General features: G+C 45.3%; 2 protein-coding genes across 7 annotated transcripts in view; one reads left to right on the forward strand and one right to left on the reverse strand.

Annotated features, from left to right (window-relative positions):
• Positions 1 to 7,556, forward strand: part of acin1b (apoptotic chromatin condensation inducer 1b) — a 28,907-nt gene extending 21,351 nt beyond the window's left edge. Inside the window, exons 8-16 of one of the 5 annotated variants that reach the window (XM_020504130.2) lie at positions 2,176 to 2,221; positions 2,378 to 2,514; positions 2,664 to 2,813; positions 3,049 to 3,214; positions 4,381 to 4,634; positions 4,906 to 5,013; positions 5,391 to 5,751; positions 5,935 to 6,035; positions 6,120 to 7,556. In XM_020504130.2, the coding sequence (XP_020359719.1) occupies positions 2,176 to 2,221; positions 2,378 to 2,514; positions 2,664 to 2,813; positions 3,049 to 3,214; positions 4,381 to 4,634; positions 4,906 to 5,013; positions 5,391 to 5,751; positions 5,935 to 6,035; positions 6,120 to 6,470 (1,674 nt within the window). In that variant the 3' untranslated portion in view covers positions 6,471 to 7,556. The remainder of the gene's footprint in view (positions 1 to 2,175; positions 2,222 to 2,377; positions 2,515 to 2,663; positions 2,814 to 3,048; positions 3,215 to 4,380; positions 4,635 to 4,905; positions 5,014 to 5,390; positions 5,752 to 5,934; positions 6,036 to 6,119) is intronic. The other 4 variants (XM_020504131.2, XM_020504133.2, XM_020504132.2 and 1 more) reach the window with 4 other exon arrangements.
• A 182-nt stretch (positions 7,557 to 7,738) lies between these two features.
• Positions 7,739 to 19,822, reverse strand: LOC109906434 (LIM domain-containing protein ajuba-like). 2 transcript variants are annotated; one of them, XM_020504135.2, is made up of 9 exons: positions 19,769 to 19,822; positions 17,068 to 18,630; positions 10,959 to 11,060; positions 10,778 to 10,845; positions 10,311 to 10,373; positions 10,035 to 10,168; positions 9,289 to 9,340; positions 9,081 to 9,149; positions 7,739 to 8,766 (listed from the first exon to the last, which is right to left on the reverse strand). In XM_020504135.2, the coding sequence occupies exons 2-9, from the start codon at positions 18,599 to 18,601 to the stop codon at positions 8,635 to 8,637; spliced, it is 2,154 nt and encodes a 717-aa protein (XP_020359724.1). In that variant the 5' UTR covers positions 18,602 to 18,630; positions 19,769 to 19,822; the 3' UTR covers positions 7,739 to 8,634. The 2 variants fall into 2 exon arrangements, with proteins under 2 accessions (XP_020359724.1, XP_020359726.1); XM_020504137.2 differs by having other exon boundaries at positions 10,035 to 10,165; positions 17,068 to 19,777.
• Between the last annotated feature and the right edge of the window lie 394 nt (positions 19,823 to 20,216).

Raw genomic sequence — 20,216 nt, forward strand, 5'->3', positions numbered from 1 at the left:
CACAGACTAAGTCATCAGTAAAAGTGTTTATAGCCTACAAACTGAATTCACGGCTTTTTAAAATGTAATTACATTTTTTGAACCTATTGAACATCTCCCTACGGCTTCCATCTCACTGAACTTTGACCCTACACGAGCCGCTATGGATTTAAACTTGAATCTGTGATCTCATTGGACTATTGGTTATTACACAACCAGAGGTTTTTCAGTTAGAACTTTTCAAGTTTACAGGGCATGCAAGTTCTGTCATGGACATCAAGCTACCCGATTTGTTTATATTGGGACTTCCAAAGTTTTGTCCCCCTTCTACCAATATTAAACGACGAACCAACAATTATTGAACCCCTTGCCTGACAAGCAAACTGACTATCAAGCAAAGCACCAGTCAAAAAAGTCCAAGGTTAAGATCCCTGCCTGCCTGCTAATCACCATTCAAATCGAGTCCCGCCCTCACACCTCTGCCTTCCCTGATTGGACCCTTGTTGCCTAGATACAGTACACACTGCCGTGCGGTTGAGCCATAGCCAAGCCAGTGAGGAATCAGGTGTCAATGGTACCAGGAAATGACTTGTCATTTTTCTCTCTATTTGAGATGTATATTTTTATGTATATTTTTTTACAACTGTTCAGGAAATGTCAGTTTCTTCTCAGGTCTTTTTGGTCGTTTACTTCTACGACCGGAGGATTGACTTCATTTTGCTATGTGTAACTCAGTACAACCCCTTTTTTAAACTCACGATTACTGCACTTTCAATTTGATTGAAAACACATCCTAATTTGATCTCCTAAAGCAGGTATCTAGCCGATCCTAAGTGTCTGCATAAATTTCCTGCAAGATCAGCCCAGAGCTGTTGAGGTGTCTCTGGTCTGACAGACGAGGTCTCCGACACCCCTCCACCTCTGTGACATCGAACACTGTCGTGACCCAAACAGCGACTCTCTGCATTAGTTCCTGTAATATTTCATGTACTTTTTCAGCCGCCAACACAGGCCTTTTATAAATGCCAAATGTAAGGACAACGACATGTAACTGCCATAATGAAGTTTAGTATAGCCGGTCTCTGCTTTAACACATACAGGGAGAGCCAGACACTCAAGTCATTATGAACGATCAGCTCCAGGGTGTCCTCCTCGTCTGCTGGTCTGAACCTCCCAGGGCCCGTGAAGATGCGTTAACACAACGCCCGGTGTCACTCCACTTGGAGCTGAACGCTATTAGTCACCGTCAGTCTTCTACTCAACCAGCTGAGGTCTGGGATCAGTGTAGCAGAGGAAAGCTACTTGAGGCCTTCAGTTAGACCCCTTCACGTATTCATTTCTATGTGTTCGGTTTGTACACGACACACCACATGTCTACAGGAACGCACCAACACACACAGTAGGAGTTGTCTAGTGATTAGTCTAGCTACCCCCACAGTAGGAGTTGTCTAGTGATTAGTCTAGCTACCCCCACAGTAGGAGTTGTCTACTGATTAGTCTAGCTACCCCCACAGTAAGTAACACAGTAGGAGTTATAGCTAACACGCACAAGGAGGGGTGTACATTAGTTGTCTAGTGATTTCTTAGTGCTACAGCCACACCAACACACAGCAGGAGTATATTCAGTCCTTCTCTAGGGATCATCTCCCTGTGTTCTTTGAACGAAGGTGGAGGCGAACGTGTCTGGAGTCTCTCTGTATCGACCAAGCCCCCCCCCCCCATCTTCTCCTTATGTGGTTTAATAGGAGTCTGTCAACCATTTCTCTCTATCCCCCCTCATCGGGGCGGCAGGGTAGCCTAGAGGTTAGAGCGTTGGACTAGTAACCGAAAGGTTGCAAGTTCAAATCCCTGAGTTGACAAGGTAAAAATCTGTCGTTCTGCCCCCGAACAAGGCAGTTAACCCACTGTTCCTAGGCCGTCATTGAAAATAAGAATTTGTTCTTAACTGACTTGCCTGGTTAAATAAAGTTTTTTCATTTAAAAAAATCTCCTCCCCCTTCATCTCTCCTCTGTCTATTCCCCCTCATCTCTCCTCTGTCTATTCCCCCTCATCTCTCCTCTGTCTATTCCCCCTCATCTCCACCCTCTCTATTCCCCCACCTCTCCTCTCTCTCTGTTCAGTCTGTTTAGTCCCAGTATGTGGGTCTGATCTCTCCCCACACCCCTGGGGTATGTGTTATGTCTCTGTCGTTCCAGAGCACCACTCCTAAAGCTTTGGCCACACGCAACATCTCTTTAACCAGTGAGTATTAACATTTTACCTTGTTACAGATTCTCACCTCAGTGAACACGGAATTTTATGTCTTCAATCTGTAATTGACCATCAAAAAGGGTTAAAGTTCCCCCTCACGTTATCGCCATCATACAATCTGTGATACTAACCTGTTGTTTCTCCCAGCAGGCAGTAAGACGTCTCCAGAGGGAGCAGGAGAGGCAGAGTCTGGGACCGCCGCGGGGAGGAAGAGGAGGTGGGGATCCTGCATGGCCGTCACCACCAAGAAACCCTCCATCAGCATCACCACAGACTCTCTGAAGGTACTGGAGGGACACGCATTCTGACCCTCCACTGACTTCTGGACAAACAGCAACACATTGAAGATGAATAAAAACACTACGTTTCACTTCGGAAAGAACATCATTTCAAAGTTACATTCAAAGTGATTGTCCTTTTTTTCTCCCATCAGTCTCTGATCCCAGACATCAAGACCAGTCAGGAGGCTGTGATGGATCTCCACCCAGACGACAGCCAGCTGTCTGGGGACGAGGACACCTCCACCACCAGGGAGGACCAGGGCCTGGACAAAGACCTTAAGATCAGACGCACCGTCACACAGGTGGGGAGTACATGCAGAAAGCCTCTGTCTCACTCAGGACGGAGGACGGTTCAGTGTCATCTCAACCACCATGCAATCTCTTCAATGATCACCTTAATTAATAGTAATTCGAGACATACTGGTAGACAACATGTAGATTTCAAATGGCTTGAGGTCACCCCCCCCCCCACTATGGTATTATTAGTATCGTCCTGCAATCCGCTGTAGTGATTAGTTTTCTCTCCTTTATTCGCAGGTGGTCCCAGGTGAAAGCCATGAGAATGGCCGGGGAGAACGAGAGGAGGAAGAGGAGAATAAACGGGAGCGTGAGAGGACACACAAAGAAAAGCGAAAGAACAGCTACTCAGAAGATGGCATGGTGTGTCAGTCCTCCACAACACACGACGCCAACGCCAAGAAAGGTAACAAACCACAGGGTTGAGGTCAATACCGTTTAAATTCAGAAAGTAAAACAAATTCCAATTTGACATTTTCCTCATTGAAAAGCACTGAGGAGAATTGGAATGTCAGTGTATTTCTGAATTGACTGGAATTGAAATGGATTTGACACCAACCCTGAATTACCACACAGCAGTTCTGAAGTGTAACACAATCTCCCAAGCCTCTTAGGCAAATACACTACCTACAGTGGGGAGAACAAGTACTTGATACACTGCCGATTTTGCAGGTTTTCCTACTTACAAAGCATGTAGAGTTCTGTAATTTTTATCATAGGTACACTTCAACTGTGAGAGACGGAATCTAAAACACAAATCCGGCTGAGCAGCCGCACACAAGCCTAAGATCACCATGTGCAATGCCAATCATCAGCTGGAGTGGTGTAAAGCTCGCCGACATTGGACTCTGGAGCAGTGAAACACGTTTTCTGGAGAGATGATCACGCTTCACCATCTGGCAGTCCGCCGGTCTAATCTGGGTTTGGCGGATACCAGGAGAACTTTACCAACTGTAAAGTTTGGCGGAGGAAGAATAATGGTTTGGGGCCGTTTTTCATGGTTCGGGCTAGTCCCCTTAGTTCCAGTGAAGGGAAATCTTAACGCTACAGTATACAATGACATTCTAGACCATTCTGTGCTATCAACTTTGTGGCAACAGTTTGCTGAAGGCCCTTTCCTGTTTCAGCATGACAATGCCCCCGTGCACAAAGCGAGGTCTATACAGAAATGGTTTGTTGATCGGTGTGGATGAACTTGGCTGGCCTGCACAGAGCCCTGACCTCAAACCCATTGAACACCTTGAATTGGAACGCCGACTGCGAGCCAGGCCTAATCACCCAACATCATTAATGCTCTGGTGGCTGAATGGAAGCGGGTCCCCGCTCCAACATCTAGTGGAAATCCTTCACAGAAGAGTGGAAGCTGTTATAGCAGCAAATGAGGGACCAACTCCATAATAATGCCCATGATTTTTAGAATGAGATGTTTGACGAGCAGGTGTCCACGTACTTTTGGTCATGTAGTGTATGTGACAAACTTCTTAACCACTTTTCTTTCCTAATTTCCCACTTCTCTCTTTTTCCCCTTTTCATTTTGCTCTCTCTTTTCCTTCCTCTCGTTCTGTCCCTCAGTCACTCCCAGTGATACTCTGGTGCGTCGCTCCATCAGTCAGCAGAAGTCTGGTGTGTCTGTTACCATCGACGATCCAGTCCGCACAGACAAACTGCCCTCTCCGCCCAGAGGCAAAGTCTCCAGCATCGTCCACGTCTGTAACCTGGTGCGACCTTTCACCCTGGGTCAGCTGAAGGAGCTGCTGAACAGGACAGGCTCTGTGGTGGAGGAGGGCTTTTGGATCGACAAGATCAAATCTCACTGCTACGTCACTGTGAGTGGCTCTCTCTCTCACCCGGTCTCTCTAGCTCTTTCTCTCACCCGGGCTCTCTCTCTCACCTGGTCTCTCTCGCTCTCTCTCTCACACGGTCTCTCTCGCTCTCTCTCTCATACCAGTTATTATTGTCTTGTCTGAGAATCATGTCTTGTCAGATCATTTATTCCTAAATGACTTAATTGAGCCCTGATGGCTTTGAAAGTCCACACCACACCATTTGTTTCTCAAAGAATTGTCCATTGTTTGTTGACCTGTGTCCCCCCCCCAGTACTCCAGCACAGAGGAGGCTGTGGCCACACGAGCTGCTCTGCACAGGGTGAAGTGGCCCCAGAGCAACCCTAAGGTCCTCAGTGTGGACTTCTGTGAGCAGAACGAGGTAATTCTACTCTACCCTCTCGCACCCAACAGGGAACAACCGGATAGTACTAGTAAACACTAGGATCCCAGGAATAGCCCTGATGAACTGATGGGGATCATTATAAAGTAGCTTGGGAAAGACATGGCTGGCACTTCACTTAGGACTAAAGGAATATAGCCCAACAGAATGAATACCTCGGTTTATGGTGTGTAGATCACGTGTATAAAGAGAGTAAATCATATATTTTAACACACATTCAACCAAACCCTTCCTCTCTTATCCATCCAAGAAAGTGTTAAGTGATGCAACACTGCTGCCCATGTAGAAATGAACCTCTCTTCCTCCTATTTTCCTCTAATTCATCCTTTCTTCCCCTGGTTCTCTCCCTTCTCTAGCTGGACTTCCACAGAGGTCTGCTGACCGTGGACCCCAGAGAGGAGCACCGGCCCCAGCCTGCCGTGGGTCCTGGAGGTCCCAAAGTCCGACCGGGGGGGCTGCCCCCTCTGATGCCTGAACGGGACGGGCGCGCGGACCGCGGGGCTGTCGGAGGGGTGCGGGACCAGTGGGCGGAGAGAGAGAGGGAGATGGAACGCCGGGAGAGGACCAGGGCGGAACGCGAGTGGGACCGGGACAAGGTGCGAGACTTCGGAGGAAAACCAGGAGAGGAGAGGGAGAGAGGGAGGAGATCTCGCTCCCTGGATAGAGAGAGGAGGCGAAAGGAGAGGGAAGGGAAGGAGAAGAAGATCGACAAAAAGGGTGAGAGGAGTTTGATGCCTTGCAGGAGCACCTGCTGTCTGATAGCACATTAAAACAGACATTTGAAAGTCTGTATTTTTACTACATCATGCTAGTGAACACCTCATAATGTCCTAGCTGTGTTCGTAGCCTATAGATATGATGCTCAGACACTCACTCTCTTCCCCCGTCCTCCATTGTGAGCTGTTCCAACAGATGAACCTCCTGTCAAACTACTAGACGACCTCTTCAATAAGACCAAAGCAGCTCCCTGTATATACTGGCTTCCCCTCACTGAGGAACAGGTTTGAGACACACACACTCAGTCATAATGCAACAACTTGATAGGTGTGTGTGTTGTCATTAATGACCTTTGTTGGTATCTCCAGGCAAACCAGAGGGGGAAGGAACGGGAAGAGCGACAGAAAGAACGAGAGAGGAGGCGGAAAGAACAGCAGGAGGAGGAGGACAAGAAGCGAGAGGAGGAGAAGAAGGAGAGAATGAAAAGTAGAGAGGAGGGAGGCGCTGCGGTCAGCACTGGAGGTGGGAGTGTCCGGGGATCTGAGGGAGACAGGGACAGAGAGGGGGAGCGAGGGAGGGACAGAGAGGGGGAGCGAGGGAGGGACGGGGACAAGAGGAAGGACATTGGTGGTTTGAAACCCAAAGGTCCCGATGTTAAACCCTTGTCGGGGTTCCGACACTCCCGTAGCCGTAGCAACCTCCGAGACAGACGCCGCTGAGCGGGGTCACAGTGACGGAGAGAGGAGGCAGGGGCGGGGGAAATGAAGGATGCAATCATGTCCCCCTCCTTTCACCTTAAAATACTTCCATTATCTCCATGGTAATAGTCTGTTCCTCCTTACTAGTCAACTGTCCTTTAGGCCAGGGAGACTCCAGTTTAGAAAAGCCCTCCTCACATTTACACGTATAAACTACCTGGTCACATGTTGATTGTTAGTGAAGTGAAACTGGCTCCTAAATGGTACCCTATCTCCTGTATGCAGACCCTCGTTGACAGTATTGTCCTATGTAGGGAAGGATATGGTGCCATTTCAGACATTCTCTCTTCCTCCGTCGTCTGTCTGTCTGCCCACGTATTGGGTGTATGTGGGTCTTCCTCATACGAAGCAGTTGAGAGGCCTATGCTGAGCTCTGTAAATAGTCCTACATTTTAACCAGAGATGGAAACAAAGGGTGGGGGTTTGGCTCCCTCTAGCTTATGTGCGCGGCACTCTTGAGGCTTGGAACGAAGTAATAATCCATTTCAAAATAGCAGACCAGCCTACAAACAATTTTTACTATTCCAAAATCCTCTCAAGTAATTTTTTTCTACTACCCATACCAAGGCCCTTTGTAGGGTCATGTGAAGGTTATATTTTCTCCTTTGATGTTTTATGATGAATCTTGTTCATCTCAGCCTTGGATGGGTGTTCTAGTTTGTGGTGGTCTGATATCCCTCTCCACACAATAAGGTTACAGCCGGTGATGTCATTACACTGAAATCACACTATGAAACTGTCCTTTTGCCTTGTCAGATGGGTAGGGACATTTGTGTGGGGTGGGGGACTGATTTCATAGACGCACACTTGGCATGCATACTGTCATGGGTGGTTTGGGTGGGGAGGGGAACCTAAAGCACTGAGAGAATCCGTGTGGCACTGGAATGACATAACTGTCCCATTTGTCTTTCTCCAGTCATTCGTCATTGGATGAGAGTGAAACTTAATTATCTACCGTTTTAATATTAATTTTATGATTTTAGTTTGAAACTTTTGTTTGTCTCCTGTAAGTGCTGAATGTACAAATTAAAATATATGCAAAGTTAAGTGTTAGTCCATTCTTTATCACATGGTCTTTGTCAGGCAGTACTGTTGAGTCACCCATGGATTATTTGTCAGATTAGCTCATGTATTTTCCCTGTGTAGTATACGTGTAAACATGCTATCCTGAATACTACGTTTGAGTGCCACCTGGACAAATTGTAACTGCAATAGAAAAGACCACTTAGTCAAACACACAAAAAGGAAAATATTTATTAATTACAACAGATACAGGAATGTTTTGTTTTTTATTACTTTTACAAGAAACACTTCAAATTGGACATGTTTACCGTAAGAGATTTAAGTGCAAATTGTTTGCTAGTGATAGATAAATACAAAAAAAAAATGGGTTAAGCAGATCGATAAATCCCTTCTATGGCCTTGAAGCCAGTGTCACTGTTTTTTCATTGTTCCCCTCTAATCAGGAACTGATTTAGACCTGGGACACCAGGTGTGTGCAATTAATTATCAGGTAGAACAGAAAACCAGCAGGCTCCAGACCTCGTAGGGTAAGAGTTGAATACCTCTGGTCTATAAGCAAACAGTCGACATGGTCAGGGAATAATAAGAAAGCAGTAGTTTTGTATTCCTAGCCTGCCTCCAGATCTGTCAAATAATGGCTTGCCAATGACCATAGGTGTTGGCAAGAAAGCACAAACTGATCTGGGAACAGGCTATATTCTCCCTATGAGAATGTTACGGTACAGTGATCGTAGAACAGCAGGACTTCTGTCGCACCTGGGTGCTGTTCAGTAGCCACTAAATGGACAAATGCTCCAGGAGGTACTATCTGTACTTGTCCAATAAAATGCTGGCTTTCATTTTCTGTTGCAAAACGTTCTGATACAGTGTGCCCTAATGAACTTGGCCCAGGTCACAGACAGGTGTTCAAACTCTGGACCATACAGTAAATTCACCTGCTCTGTGTTGAAAGCCTTTACCAGCATTTTTGTGTGAGAGCTGGTCTGAGTAGAATAGTAAAAGTAAACAGCAACCCATATGATCTGGGTGTGCAGGAGTGAGAAAGGGTGGCGGAAAGAAGGAATGTTGAAAGGGTATGAATGTTTGCTGCATAGTTTCTTCCTCAGTTTGTGCTGTGAGGGGGAATGTTATGCGAGGCGCACACCTGCATCATGTGACATGAGTGACAGAGGAGATGAGAGTCCAGAGGGAAGCACTGGGAACCCGGCTGATCTGAGAGCTGCTTCCCACAATCCTGAGGAATCAAACGGACACAGAGAGAACATTAAATCTGATTCGAGTTCAGGTTTAATGCTTATTAAAATAAATACAGTACAAGCAGTGAGTCACTTCTTCATTTATGGTCCTGGCGACTTGCAGGGTTTTGTTTCCGCCCAGTACTAACACACCTGATTCAACCAATGATGCCCCTTGATTACTGTGGTTGAACCATGTGTGTTAGTGCTGGGTAGGAACAAATGCCTGCTCAGCCTGATCTAAGAACCCGGGTACAGACCGACCACATTACATAGTTGTTAGCTGCTATTATTAGATGAAGGCCATCCTAACCTCACAGTGGTAGCACTCAAAGTGATAATCTTTGTTCATAGACACCACCCTGAGTATCTCCTCACTGTCCTGTAACCCAAAACAGCAGCAGTGAGATTAGTCAGTGCATTACAATCACGTAGCGGTATGAAGTTGGTCAGAGCGGCATTGAGTTATGTCTCGATATAGGTTAACACACACAGAGCAAAGGAAATACAATGAGACTCACCTCAGCAGGTAAGATGGGTTGTAAACAGGCAGCACATTTAGGAGCGAACGTTCTACAGGACAACAAGAGTTCCAATATTAGAATATAACCACATATAGCCCTAGTAATGTACAAACTGGTCAACTGAATTGTATCCTCTGACCCTAAATAGCTTGACAATTAATTACAGTCTACTCTGTAGTATATCAAAGCCTCAGTCTGGCCTACTGGACATCCCGTCTAGTATATAAAAGCCTCAGTCTGGCCTACTGGACACCCTGTCTGTAGTATATCAAAGCCTCAGTCTGGCCTACTGGACACCCTGTCTGTAGTATATCAAAGCCTCAGTCTGGGCTACCGGACACCCCGTCTATAGTATATCAAAGCCCCAGTCTGGCCTACTGGACACCCCGTCTAGTATATCAAAGCCTCAGTCTGGCCTACTGGACACCCCGTCTGTAGTATATAAAAGCCCCAGTCTGGCCTACTGGACACCCCGTCTATAGTATATCAAAGCCCCAGTCTGGCCTACTGGACACCCCGTCTAGTATATCAAAGCCTCAGTCTGGCCTACTGGACACCCCGTCTGTAGTATATAAAAGCCCCAGTCTGGCCTACTGGACACCCCGTCTGTAGTATATAAAAGCCCCAGTCTGGCCTACTGGACACCCCGTCTGTAGTATATCAAAGCCCCAGTCTGGCCTACTGGACACCCCGTCTGTAGTATATCAAAGCCCCAGTCTGGCCTACTGGACACCCCGTCTCACCTATTGTAGTCGGAAACACAGTAGATGTTGCTGAGGTGGTCGACAGTGAAGGAGACTCCGTCCAGGGCTTTGGAACACACCACACAGCGGAAACAGCCAGGGTGGTAGGAGTTCCCCATTGCCTGGAGGATCTGCTGGACAAACAGGACCACACAGTAGATAAGGGAAGGTACCTTGACATTAACATAAAATAAATTTAACGCACTAACATTTAGATTCACAAATGAAACATTGGACATACAAGGACCCCCCAAAACCATTTAAACACACACACACCTGTTCCAGGATAAGGTGGCCACACACACTGCATTTCTCTGCTGCAGCCTGGAAGCCTGAGAACTGAGTATGGAGAGAAGAGAGAACATGGTTTTACATCATACCATAGAAAGCACCAGGGTTGGGGTCAATTCAGAAAGTAAACCAAATTGGAATGTCAGTGTACTTCCTTAATTGACCCCAACCCTGAAGAGCAATATGTAAAACTCCAGTAAAGAATTGATTAAAAATGTAAGGCACTGATGTCTAGGAATTCTCTCTTTATGTAGTGTTGTGTATTTTGTTGTGATGTGTGTTTTGTCCTATATTTTTAATCCCAGCCCCCGTCCCCGCAGGAGGCCTTTTGCCTTTTGGTAGGCCGTCACTGTAAATAAGAGCTTGTTCTCAACTGACTTGCCTAGTTAAAGGTTATATTTAAAAAGACACAAAGAATGCCACTGAGTGAGATAAAGACCTCGACCTCTTACCATGTAATCCTCTTTACAGTACACAGAGCCATTGACGTTGTAGAAGTCCTTGTTTCTCAGGGTGCGACCTGGGACAGATACACAGACAATCCCAGGACAGTCACGCTAAGTTGATAGAGCTGTTTTCCTGACTATAAACTGCATATAGTGTATTGACGCAGTGTGTGTGTGTTCAACTCACCACAGGACACACAGGTGAAGCAGCGTGTGTGATAGAGGCTGTCCAGAGCCTGGCAAGCATTATCCGAGCCATACACACCTTTCCTACACTTCACACATGTACCTGCAACACAATCAACAACCATTACTCAACAAGACATGAGCCCAGATTCCTTCCGGGTGAGGTCACTTCATCAAGAACATGTCTTGGTCTGCTGAGTCAAACAGCACAAGCCAAAGTCAACAACAAAAAATGCCTGGTACTTTTTCCTGGTCAGGTACATTTGACAAACCTAACTATTTAGAACATATCATTAGGCCTTTTAGATCATAATGAATATGATTACATGGACAGAGGGAACCTGATCCTAGATCAGCACTCCTACTCCGAGATGATTTGTGAATACAGGCCCAGGACTACGAATGGATCAGAAAACCAGTCAGTATCTGGTGTGACCACCATTTTCCTCAGTCACTAGGGAACCATTTCCTTTGCATAGAGTTGATTGTGCAAACCCAGTTTAATTAGCTGCCCGGGTGGCTGGTCTCAGACGATCTCACAGGCGAAGATGCCAGATGCGGAGGTCCTGGGCTGGTGTGGTTACATGTGGTCTGTGGTTGTGAGGTCAGTTGGACGTACTGCCAAATTATCTAAAACAACGCTGCAGGCGGCTTATGGCAGAGAAATGAACATTCAATCCTCTGAAAATAGCTCCGGTGGACATTCCTGCAGTCAGCATGCCAATTGCAAGCTCCCTCAAGACTTGAGCCATCTGTGGTATTGTGTGAAAAAACTGCACATTTTAGAGTGGCCTTTCATTGTCCTCAGCACAAGATGCACCTGTGTAATGATCGTGCTGTTTAATCAGCTTCTTGATATTCCACACCCGTTAGGTGTATCAATTATCTTGGAAAAGGAGAAATGCTCACTAACAGGAATGAAAACAAAATGTGTGCACAATATTTTAGAGAAATAAGCTTTTTGTGCATATGGAAAATGTCTGTGATCTTTTATTTCAGCTCATGAAACCAAAACTTTACATGTTGCTTTATACACTGCTCAAAAAAATAAAGGGAACACTTAAACAACACAATGTAACTCCAAGTCAATCACACTTCTGTGAAATCCAACTGTCCACTTAGGAAGCAACACTGATTGACAATAAATTCCACATGCTGTTGTCCAAATGGAATAGACAACAGGTGGAAATTTTAGGCAATTAGCAAGAGACCCCCAATAAAGGAGTGGTTCTGCAGGTGATAACCACAGACCACTTCTCAGTTCCTATGCTTCCTGGCTGATGTTTTGGTCACTTTTGAATGCTGGCGGTGCTTTCACTCTAGTGGTAGCATGAGACGGAGTCTACAACCCACACAAGTGGCTCAGGTAGTGCAGCTCATCCAGGATGGCACATCAATGCGAGCTGTGGCAAGAAGGTTTGCTGTGTCTGTCAGCGTAGTGTCCAGAGCATGGAGGCGCTACCAGGAGACAGGCCAGTACATCAGGAGACGTGCACCACAGACTGTCCAGGAGTTGGCGGATGCTTTATTCCAGGTCTGGGAGGAGATCCCTCAGGAGACCATCCGCCACCTCATCAGTAGCATGCCCAGGCGTTGGAGGGAGGTCATACAGGCACGTGGAGGCCACACACACCACTGAGCCTCATTTTGAGGACATATTAAGGACATTACATCAAAGTTGGATCAGCCTGTAGTGTGGTTTTCCACTTTAATTTTGAGTGTGACTCCAAATCCAGACCTCCATGGGTTGATAAATTTGATTTCCATTGATAATTTTTGTGTGATTTTGTTGTCAGCACATTCAACTATGTAAAGAAAAAAGTATTTAATAAGAATATTTCATTCATTCAGATCTAGGATGTGTTATTTTAGTGTTCCCTTTATTTTTTTGAGCAGTGTACTTTTGTTTCAGTATATACTTGAACTTCTCTGCCGATTGTCCATGGAGTTGGTCCTTCAGTGGGTCGAAAAAAACAAACTTCAAAACGCAGGTCTCCGTGTGTGGCATTTACATGGACAAGACGTACATGCACGTGATGCATACATATTAACCACAGTCTTGCAGGTGTTTACATGGTTTTGCACATGTGCCAGGTAAATTAAATTTCAATGGCAGTACAGGAACTCTAAAAAGTCAGGTATATTATACTTTCCTGTGGTTATTTTGTCCCACTGAAGGACCAACTGCACTGACAACTGGTAGAGTAAGTTCAACTGGTATTTTATTCCAACAAATTCCAAGTTGTTGCAGTGCTTCGTTTCAGACTGTATTCAAGAAATTGATCACTAACCAGCTTTCCATCCAACCTTTCTATGCAAGTCCAGTACATGTCTGATAAAAAATGTAACGACAGGTGTGATGGAAACAGCAAAGATTGACCAAACAAAATACACTAGACAAGGTTGGATCTTTTTGTGTCTGTACAATGAATGGCGGTGGAAACACCTTTATGGGCAAATATTGATATAATAACCGTCATATCAAAGTAAACTTGGGAGTCACGCAGTGACATGTTGTGTGGTCCTCCCACTACGACTCGGGGAACAAGTTTATTAGACTACAGATGAAATAAGTTGAACTTCACAGGGTGGTGAAAGTACAAGGTGACGAACTTGATCCTCCCTTCCAATAAATATGGAGGGTCTCTCATTCTGGTGCCTAGTTAAATAAAAGAACCATAAATATGGAGGGTCTCTCATTCTGGTGCCTAGTTAAATAAAAGAACCATAAATATGGAGGGTCTCTCATTCTGGTGCCTAGTTAAATAAAAGAACCATAAATATGGAGGGTCTCTCATTCTGGTGCCTAGTTAAATAAAAGAACCATAAATATGGAGGGTCTCTCATTCTGGTGCCTAGTTAAATAAAAGAACCATAAATATGGAGGGTCTCTCATTCTGGTGCCTAGTTAAATAAAAGAACCATAAATATGGAGGGTCTCTCATTCTGGTGCCTAGTTAAATAAAATAACCATAAATATGGAGGGTCTCTCATTCTGGTGCCTAGTTAAATAAAAGAACCATTAATATGGAGGGTCTCTCATTCTGGTGCCTAGTTAAATAAAAGAACCATAAATATGGAGGGTCTCTCATTCTGGTGACTAGTTAAATAAAAGAACAATAAATATGGAGGGTCTCTCATTCTGGTGCCTAGTTAAATAAAAGAACAATAAATATGGAGGGTCTCTCATTCTGGTGCCTAGTTAAATAAAAGAACCATAAATATGGAGGGTCTCTCATTCTGGTGCCTAGTTAAATAAAAGAACCATAAATATGGAGGGTCTCTCATTCTGGTGCCTAGTTAAATAAAATAACCATAAATATGGAGGGTCTCTCATTCTGGTGCCTAGTTAAATAAAAGAACCATAAATATGGAGGGTCTCTCATTCTGGTGCATAGTTAAATAAAAGAACCATAAATATGGAGGGTCTCTCATTCTGGGGCCTAGTTAAATAAAAGAACCATAAATATGGAGGGTCTCTCATTCTGGTGCCTAGTTAAATAAAAGAACCATAAATATGGAGGGTCTCTCATTCTGGTGCCTAGTTAAATAAAAGAACCATAAATATGGAGGGTCTCTCATTCTGGTGCCTAGTTAAATAAAAGAACCATAAATATGGAGGGTCTCTCATTCTGGTGCCTAGTTAAATAAAAGAACCATAAATATGGAGGGTCTCTCATTCTGGTGCCTAGTTAAATAAAATAACCATAAATATGGAGGGTCTCTCATTCTGGTGCCTAGTTAAATAAAATAACCATAAATATGGAGGGTCTCTCATTCTGGTGCCTAGTTAAATAAAAGAACCATAAATATGGAGGGTCTCTCATTCTGGTGCCTAGTTAAATAAAAGAACCATAAATATGGAGGGTCTCTCATTCTGGTGCCTAGTTAAATAAAAGAACCATAAATATGGAGGGTCTCTCATTCTGGTGCCTAGTTAAATAAAAGAACAATAAATATGGAGGGTCTCTCATTCTGGTGCCTAGTTAAATAAAAGAACAATAAATATGGAGGGTCTCTCATTCTGGTGCCTAGTTAAATAAAAGAACAATAAATATGGAGGGTCTCTCATTCTGGTGCCTAGTTAAATAAAAGAACAATAAATATGGAGGGTCTCTCATTCTGGTGCCTAGTTAAATAAAAGAACAATAAATATGGAGGGTCTCTCATTCTGGTGCCTAGTTAAATAAAAGAACAATAAATATGGAGGGTCTCTCATTCTGGTGCCTAGTTAAATAAAAGAACAATAAATATGGAGGGTCTCTCATTCTGGTGCCTAGTTAAATAAAAGAACAATAAATATGGAGGGTCTCTCATTCTGGTGCCTAGTTAAATAAAAGAACAAATATGGAGGGTCTCTCATTCTGGTGCCTAGTTAAATAAAAGAACAATAAATATGGAGGGTCTCTCATTCTGGTGCCTAGTTAAATAAAATAACCATTCTGGTTCCATGATGAGCGATACTGCCATTTGACTAATAACAATCATCTAGTTTTTGTCCATAATAATCTCATCATGTAGGTAGCCTACCCTCACTGCATCTGCCAGATGTTGGCTAGATCACATGCGCATAACACATTAACAATTTTTTGGTGACAAAACCATCAGTGGAGTTGAAAAAGCAATTTTTTCCATCAATTTTTTCATGTGCACAACGTCATATCAGACTCAATTATCCGCAAGTCAATTTGATGGAAACATATCTGGTAGGAAAATGTGCACATTGTTTTTATGCAGATTTTAGAATATTCATATTAAATCTGTCGGCAACTGAACGGAAACCTAGCTAGTCTGACTTATTAGGCAACTCCTGGTCCTACTAAAACCACAGTATTTTCACAGCCTCTGTCTGAGCTCCTGTAAAGAGCCTCAGTAGTGTTAACAGCTCTGAGCCTAGCCGAGTTGACACAGTTCCCATCCCCCGAGGGCTCACATACCTGGGCAGAAGAAAAACAGGCTGCAGCACACCGCCCCTGCACACGCCAAGGCAGGGTAACACAAACCAGCACACGCATGACTCACGCCCTACAGACACACCCAGGGCCGGCTTACACATGCCCTTGGGCCCCCAACCCCCCCAAAAAAACAGATTGCTTATGACGTGTTCATATGCTACGACAAAATGTGTAGAATTGCATGAAATTTGCTTTAAAACAGATTTCTTCTTTCTCTCAGCCTCATCACTAAATGTGTAGAATAGCATTATAAAACTGCTAATTTTTCTCTGCGCCTCATTATAAAATATGTTGAACTGCAGGAAGTTATATTTTTTTAAGAAACTATAAACTATAATAATTATATTTGGGTGGCCCTGGAAATAGGTGCCCCAAATGGGGTAGTCCGGCCCTGCACACACCCACTCTATTATTATGGCCTGGAGTCACTCCGAACACACAAACACCCTGCCACACAATACACACACATCCTGCCACACTACACACATACGCAAGACATATACACACAGTGCTGGTCCAAAGCTGTAATCTTCTCTATGACTCATACTAATGGTCAGTGCTGTGTTCATCACTAACATGTCATTTGTGTCTGAACACTACAGCTGAGCTAAGGTTTGCAGTTCAGTGTATGCATAGCTACCTTTCATCAGCCCTCTATGTGCAACGTCTTGGTCTGTGCTTAACCCAGCCTAAAACTGTTCTATACCAAAAGAGTCTCTTGGAGAATGTGATTCAGTGCTCTAAGTTGTGGCTGAGTGACTTTGTTGCACAGAGACTCTTTGGTGCGTGTATAAATGCATGTCAGCTATGATAATTCCTCCTCATTTGTTTTTCTCTGCGTCTCTCTTCTCCTTTCTGTCTGATGTGCCCAGCCTAGCAGCTCTACTTGTCTGGATAGGCCTCTGACTTAGCTAGCTCCCTGAGGGCCAAACGTTTCTCTTTCCCTTTGCTTGTGTGATAGCTAGGCCGCCCTACAAGTTCATGCAGGTCTCGACACACGATCCATCCAATGTTCTCTCTTTCATCTATCAAAATCTGACTATCCATCTATTCACCCATCCAATCCTTTCATAAAAAATGTAAAAAGACATGCACGCGACACTAACAAAACAAAGTGATAAAGATGACAGCGATGAAGAGGTTTGATGATCTCACCAAAGAACTCCTGCCGATTCTCGGACGACGGCTCCCTCCCTGTTCCCGGCTCCTCCTGGGCTTTGATTGGTCTGGAAGCCGTAGCCGTATTGATGAGTGTTGCCAGCTTGGCAAGGGCATTGATTGGAGGATTGACCTGTTCTTTGAGCATCAGCCCACCCATGTGTAGCCCCTCACCCTCCAGCGCTGCATCTCTTAGCAACAGGCGTGTCAGCTCCTCCTGGTAGTGAGTACCCGGGAGGTCAGAGTAGCGCGTCCGCTCCCCGGCAGCACCCATGCCAGTCTCCTCTCCTCGGGCTGCCCCTGCTCCCTTCTCATCCCACCACTCGGGCCCAGTCCGGTAACAGGCAGCTGCCGGGCTCCCCAACGCAGGTGGGTAGGAGTGCCGGCCATCCTGAACCCCTGCTCCTCCAGGTGAGAAGACCCCGTCCAGGTAGTCCTGCCAGCCTCCAGCCCCAGAGGGCGTCCCGGCCCTGCTTGAGACTGCGTATCCCTGTCCGCTGGTGGAGCCCCCTGTGTGCAGGGAGAACTGCAGCTGCTGTGCCATGGTGGAGGAGGCTGAGTAGCGCGTGTCATAGCCCAGGCTGATTCCACTGGTGCGGTTGCTGCTACAGCGGCTGCCCATAGGGCTCCCTCCCCCTCCACCGCTGGCTGTACTGGAGGCAAAGCTGGACCTGGGACTGACCAGCACCGACTCCTGTAGGCTGAAGGAGGAGCAGGGGCTCAGTGCTGGGCCTGGGGGGAAGAAGAACCCTCCTCCTCCACCCATCTCAGAGGGCCGGTGTGGGGAGTGAGAGAGCGAGGCCGGTCTGGTGCTCTCCCAGAGTTCCCCTCCCGTGCTCAGCCTCTTGTAGAACATCGCCTCCTGCAGGGAGAGGCGTTTGTGACGCTCAGGCTCGGGAAGGTAGTGTGGCTCAGCCATGGCCCCACTGCGGGGAGCAGAGCCATAACCCGAGGAGTGGACGGGGTAAGCCGGAGGGGGGCCAGAGGAGTGGGACAGAGGAGGCTGGGAGAGGAGCTGCTGGCGTCGGACCAGCTGCTGGAGCTCCAGAGAGTAGCGGCGCTGGTTCAGAGAGGCCTTGGACCCAGCTGGATCACAGTCCCCCAGGCCTGACTCACGCCTCATCTGGATGTCAACGCCCTCCCCCAGGTAGCAGGAGGCACGCTGCTGGGTCGACCGGCGCCGTAGGGGGGCGAGAGTCGAGGGGGAGTAGGGTTGATGTTCGCAGTCAGTAGGTTGGGGGATGATGGAGGTTGAGAGGTGCTGTGTAGAGGAGACTCTTTCTCCCAATCCCTTCCCGCTACTAGCCAGCCCACACACCTCCGTTGAAGTTGGAGAGGTGAGAGAGAACTGACCAGGTCTTGAAGGTGAGGAAGTGGCAGTGTTCAGGCTTGGTGGTAGTCCACTACTGTTGTTCCCATTGCTGTTGCTGTTGTTGACCAACTCATTTTTCTTTTTAGAACTGGCAAATTTCACACTTCCTGAGTCAGTCAATTTCAACTTCTCCAATAACTTAGTTCCAAGTCGGTCCATCGTAATGTCTAACCTGGTCGTCTAAAACTCTGAATAATCAAGTAAAAAGAAATGCTGTTAATGACGTTCTCAATAAATACAGCGTGTGAGTTGGAAACAAATTAAGTCTCAAGTATGTCTACAGTACAGTTGAACTACAGTAGTTGAATGACAGAGACCCTGCAATTTATATGCAAAAACCAACAAATAAGCCCCAAATGAGAACAACCAACAGACAGACAGACATATAGGCTATATGTACACAGACAATAAATAAAAACAGACGTTAAATAAGACGATTAAGACATTTTGGGAGGATCACATGACGACGTAATCATGTTTGAACAACGGTGTTCACAGTCATCTTGTCTTGGCTCTGGAGACTACAGGCACACCGGTAGATGGTAACGCATGTGAATCCATCGAGTTAGAAGTGGAATACTTCTAATTTTGGAAATAAAAACAAAGAAATAGGGCTAATTAGGACAGGTTCAATAAGTTGAAGTTGTTGGTCTCGTATGATTCTAGGTGGCTCCACACCTGCATTAGTGTGAACGAATGGTCCTTTACATTAGGCTAGACTTGTTGCCTAGCGGTCACGTAAAGACGAGTTGCGTTTCTGCTATGTGTTGTTTCGCACGCAGCTGGCACCAGTATAACTTTTCTACTCTTGTTTGTGAGATATATTCCCCGTTACAATGTTTTTTAAATGCAAATGTAGTCCAGTGTGTGAAGTTATCCTTTCTTCAGGATTTTCCAGAGCAAAAGCTTTTTTGAAAAATCACTCGTCGCGCTCGTGGGGTCCAGTGGAAGGAGGAAAATCAGTCCGTTTTTGTAGTAAATGTTGCTTGTCTAAACTTTTCTATTCACTTTTTTTTTATGACATGAAAACGATATTGAAAAGGGAGAAGAAAAGAAAAAAAACAGATGATCAAAAAGCGGATTGAAAGAAAACATAAACCATTCGATGTTTCGAGAATGCGTTATGCTATCGTTCCCGTTTTTAAATCATTTTACTCCAAAAATTCAGCGAACACATTTGAGAACGGGACGCATGGTGCCGTTAACTCTACTGACCATTGCCAAACCATGTTCACAGGAGGAAAAAAAAGTATACAATTAATCCACTCCGTGAATGTATCACATAGCTCCACCAACTTGGTTTCTTTCTTCCCCAAAATGCCTTACCTCCCCCTCTCGTTCCTTTATCAGCCACTGGCTCGTTGCTTTTCCTTAACGCCGGAACACCTTTCTGACAGCAATCGCGGATGGATAACATCCCACCACATCTCGTAATTCATACGCAGTCCACTAGTTTGGGGAGACACCAAAAGACATAAACCGTATTTTTCTTAATTATGATCTGTAAAACGAATTAGAGGGTATACTTTTTATTCAATTAGGTGCTTATAAATATGAATACATGTGGGATTGTGGATAAAGAGCATATATGTTATACTCAAGTACAATCTTTACGTAGGACGTACATCATTGTGTTCTCACATTTTTCACATGGGTGGGTACTGATTTATTACAGAATTATGACCTCTCTTAAATACCTCCCAGTCTCAGGTATGTTAATTGCCCCAGGCCTTATCAACAGCACACCTATATGTTGTGCCCTAAGGCAGAAAGC

This window comes from Oncorhynchus kisutch, linkage group LG16 (genome assembly GCF_002021735.2).
Source record: "Oncorhynchus kisutch isolate 150728-3 linkage group LG16, Okis_V2, whole genome shotgun sequence".
NCBI lineage: Eukaryota > Metazoa > Chordata > Actinopteri > Salmoniformes > Salmonidae > Oncorhynchus > Oncorhynchus kisutch.

Bases quoted from the DNA above. Each gene is read 5' to 3' on its own strand.
- LOC109906434 (XM_020504135.2), bottom strand. From the start codon at position 18,601: ATGGACCGACTTGGAACTAAGTTATTGGAGAAGTTGAAATTGACTGAC. The intron at 10,846-10,958 runs GTGAGTTGAACA...TATCTGTCCCAG, and splicing joins CTTCACCTGTGTGTCCTGTG to GTCGCACCCTGAGAAACAAG. The intron at 9,341-10,034 runs GTGAGACGGGGT...GTTGTCCTGTAG, and splicing joins TGTGTTTCCGACTACAATAG to AACGTTCGCTCCTAAATGTG.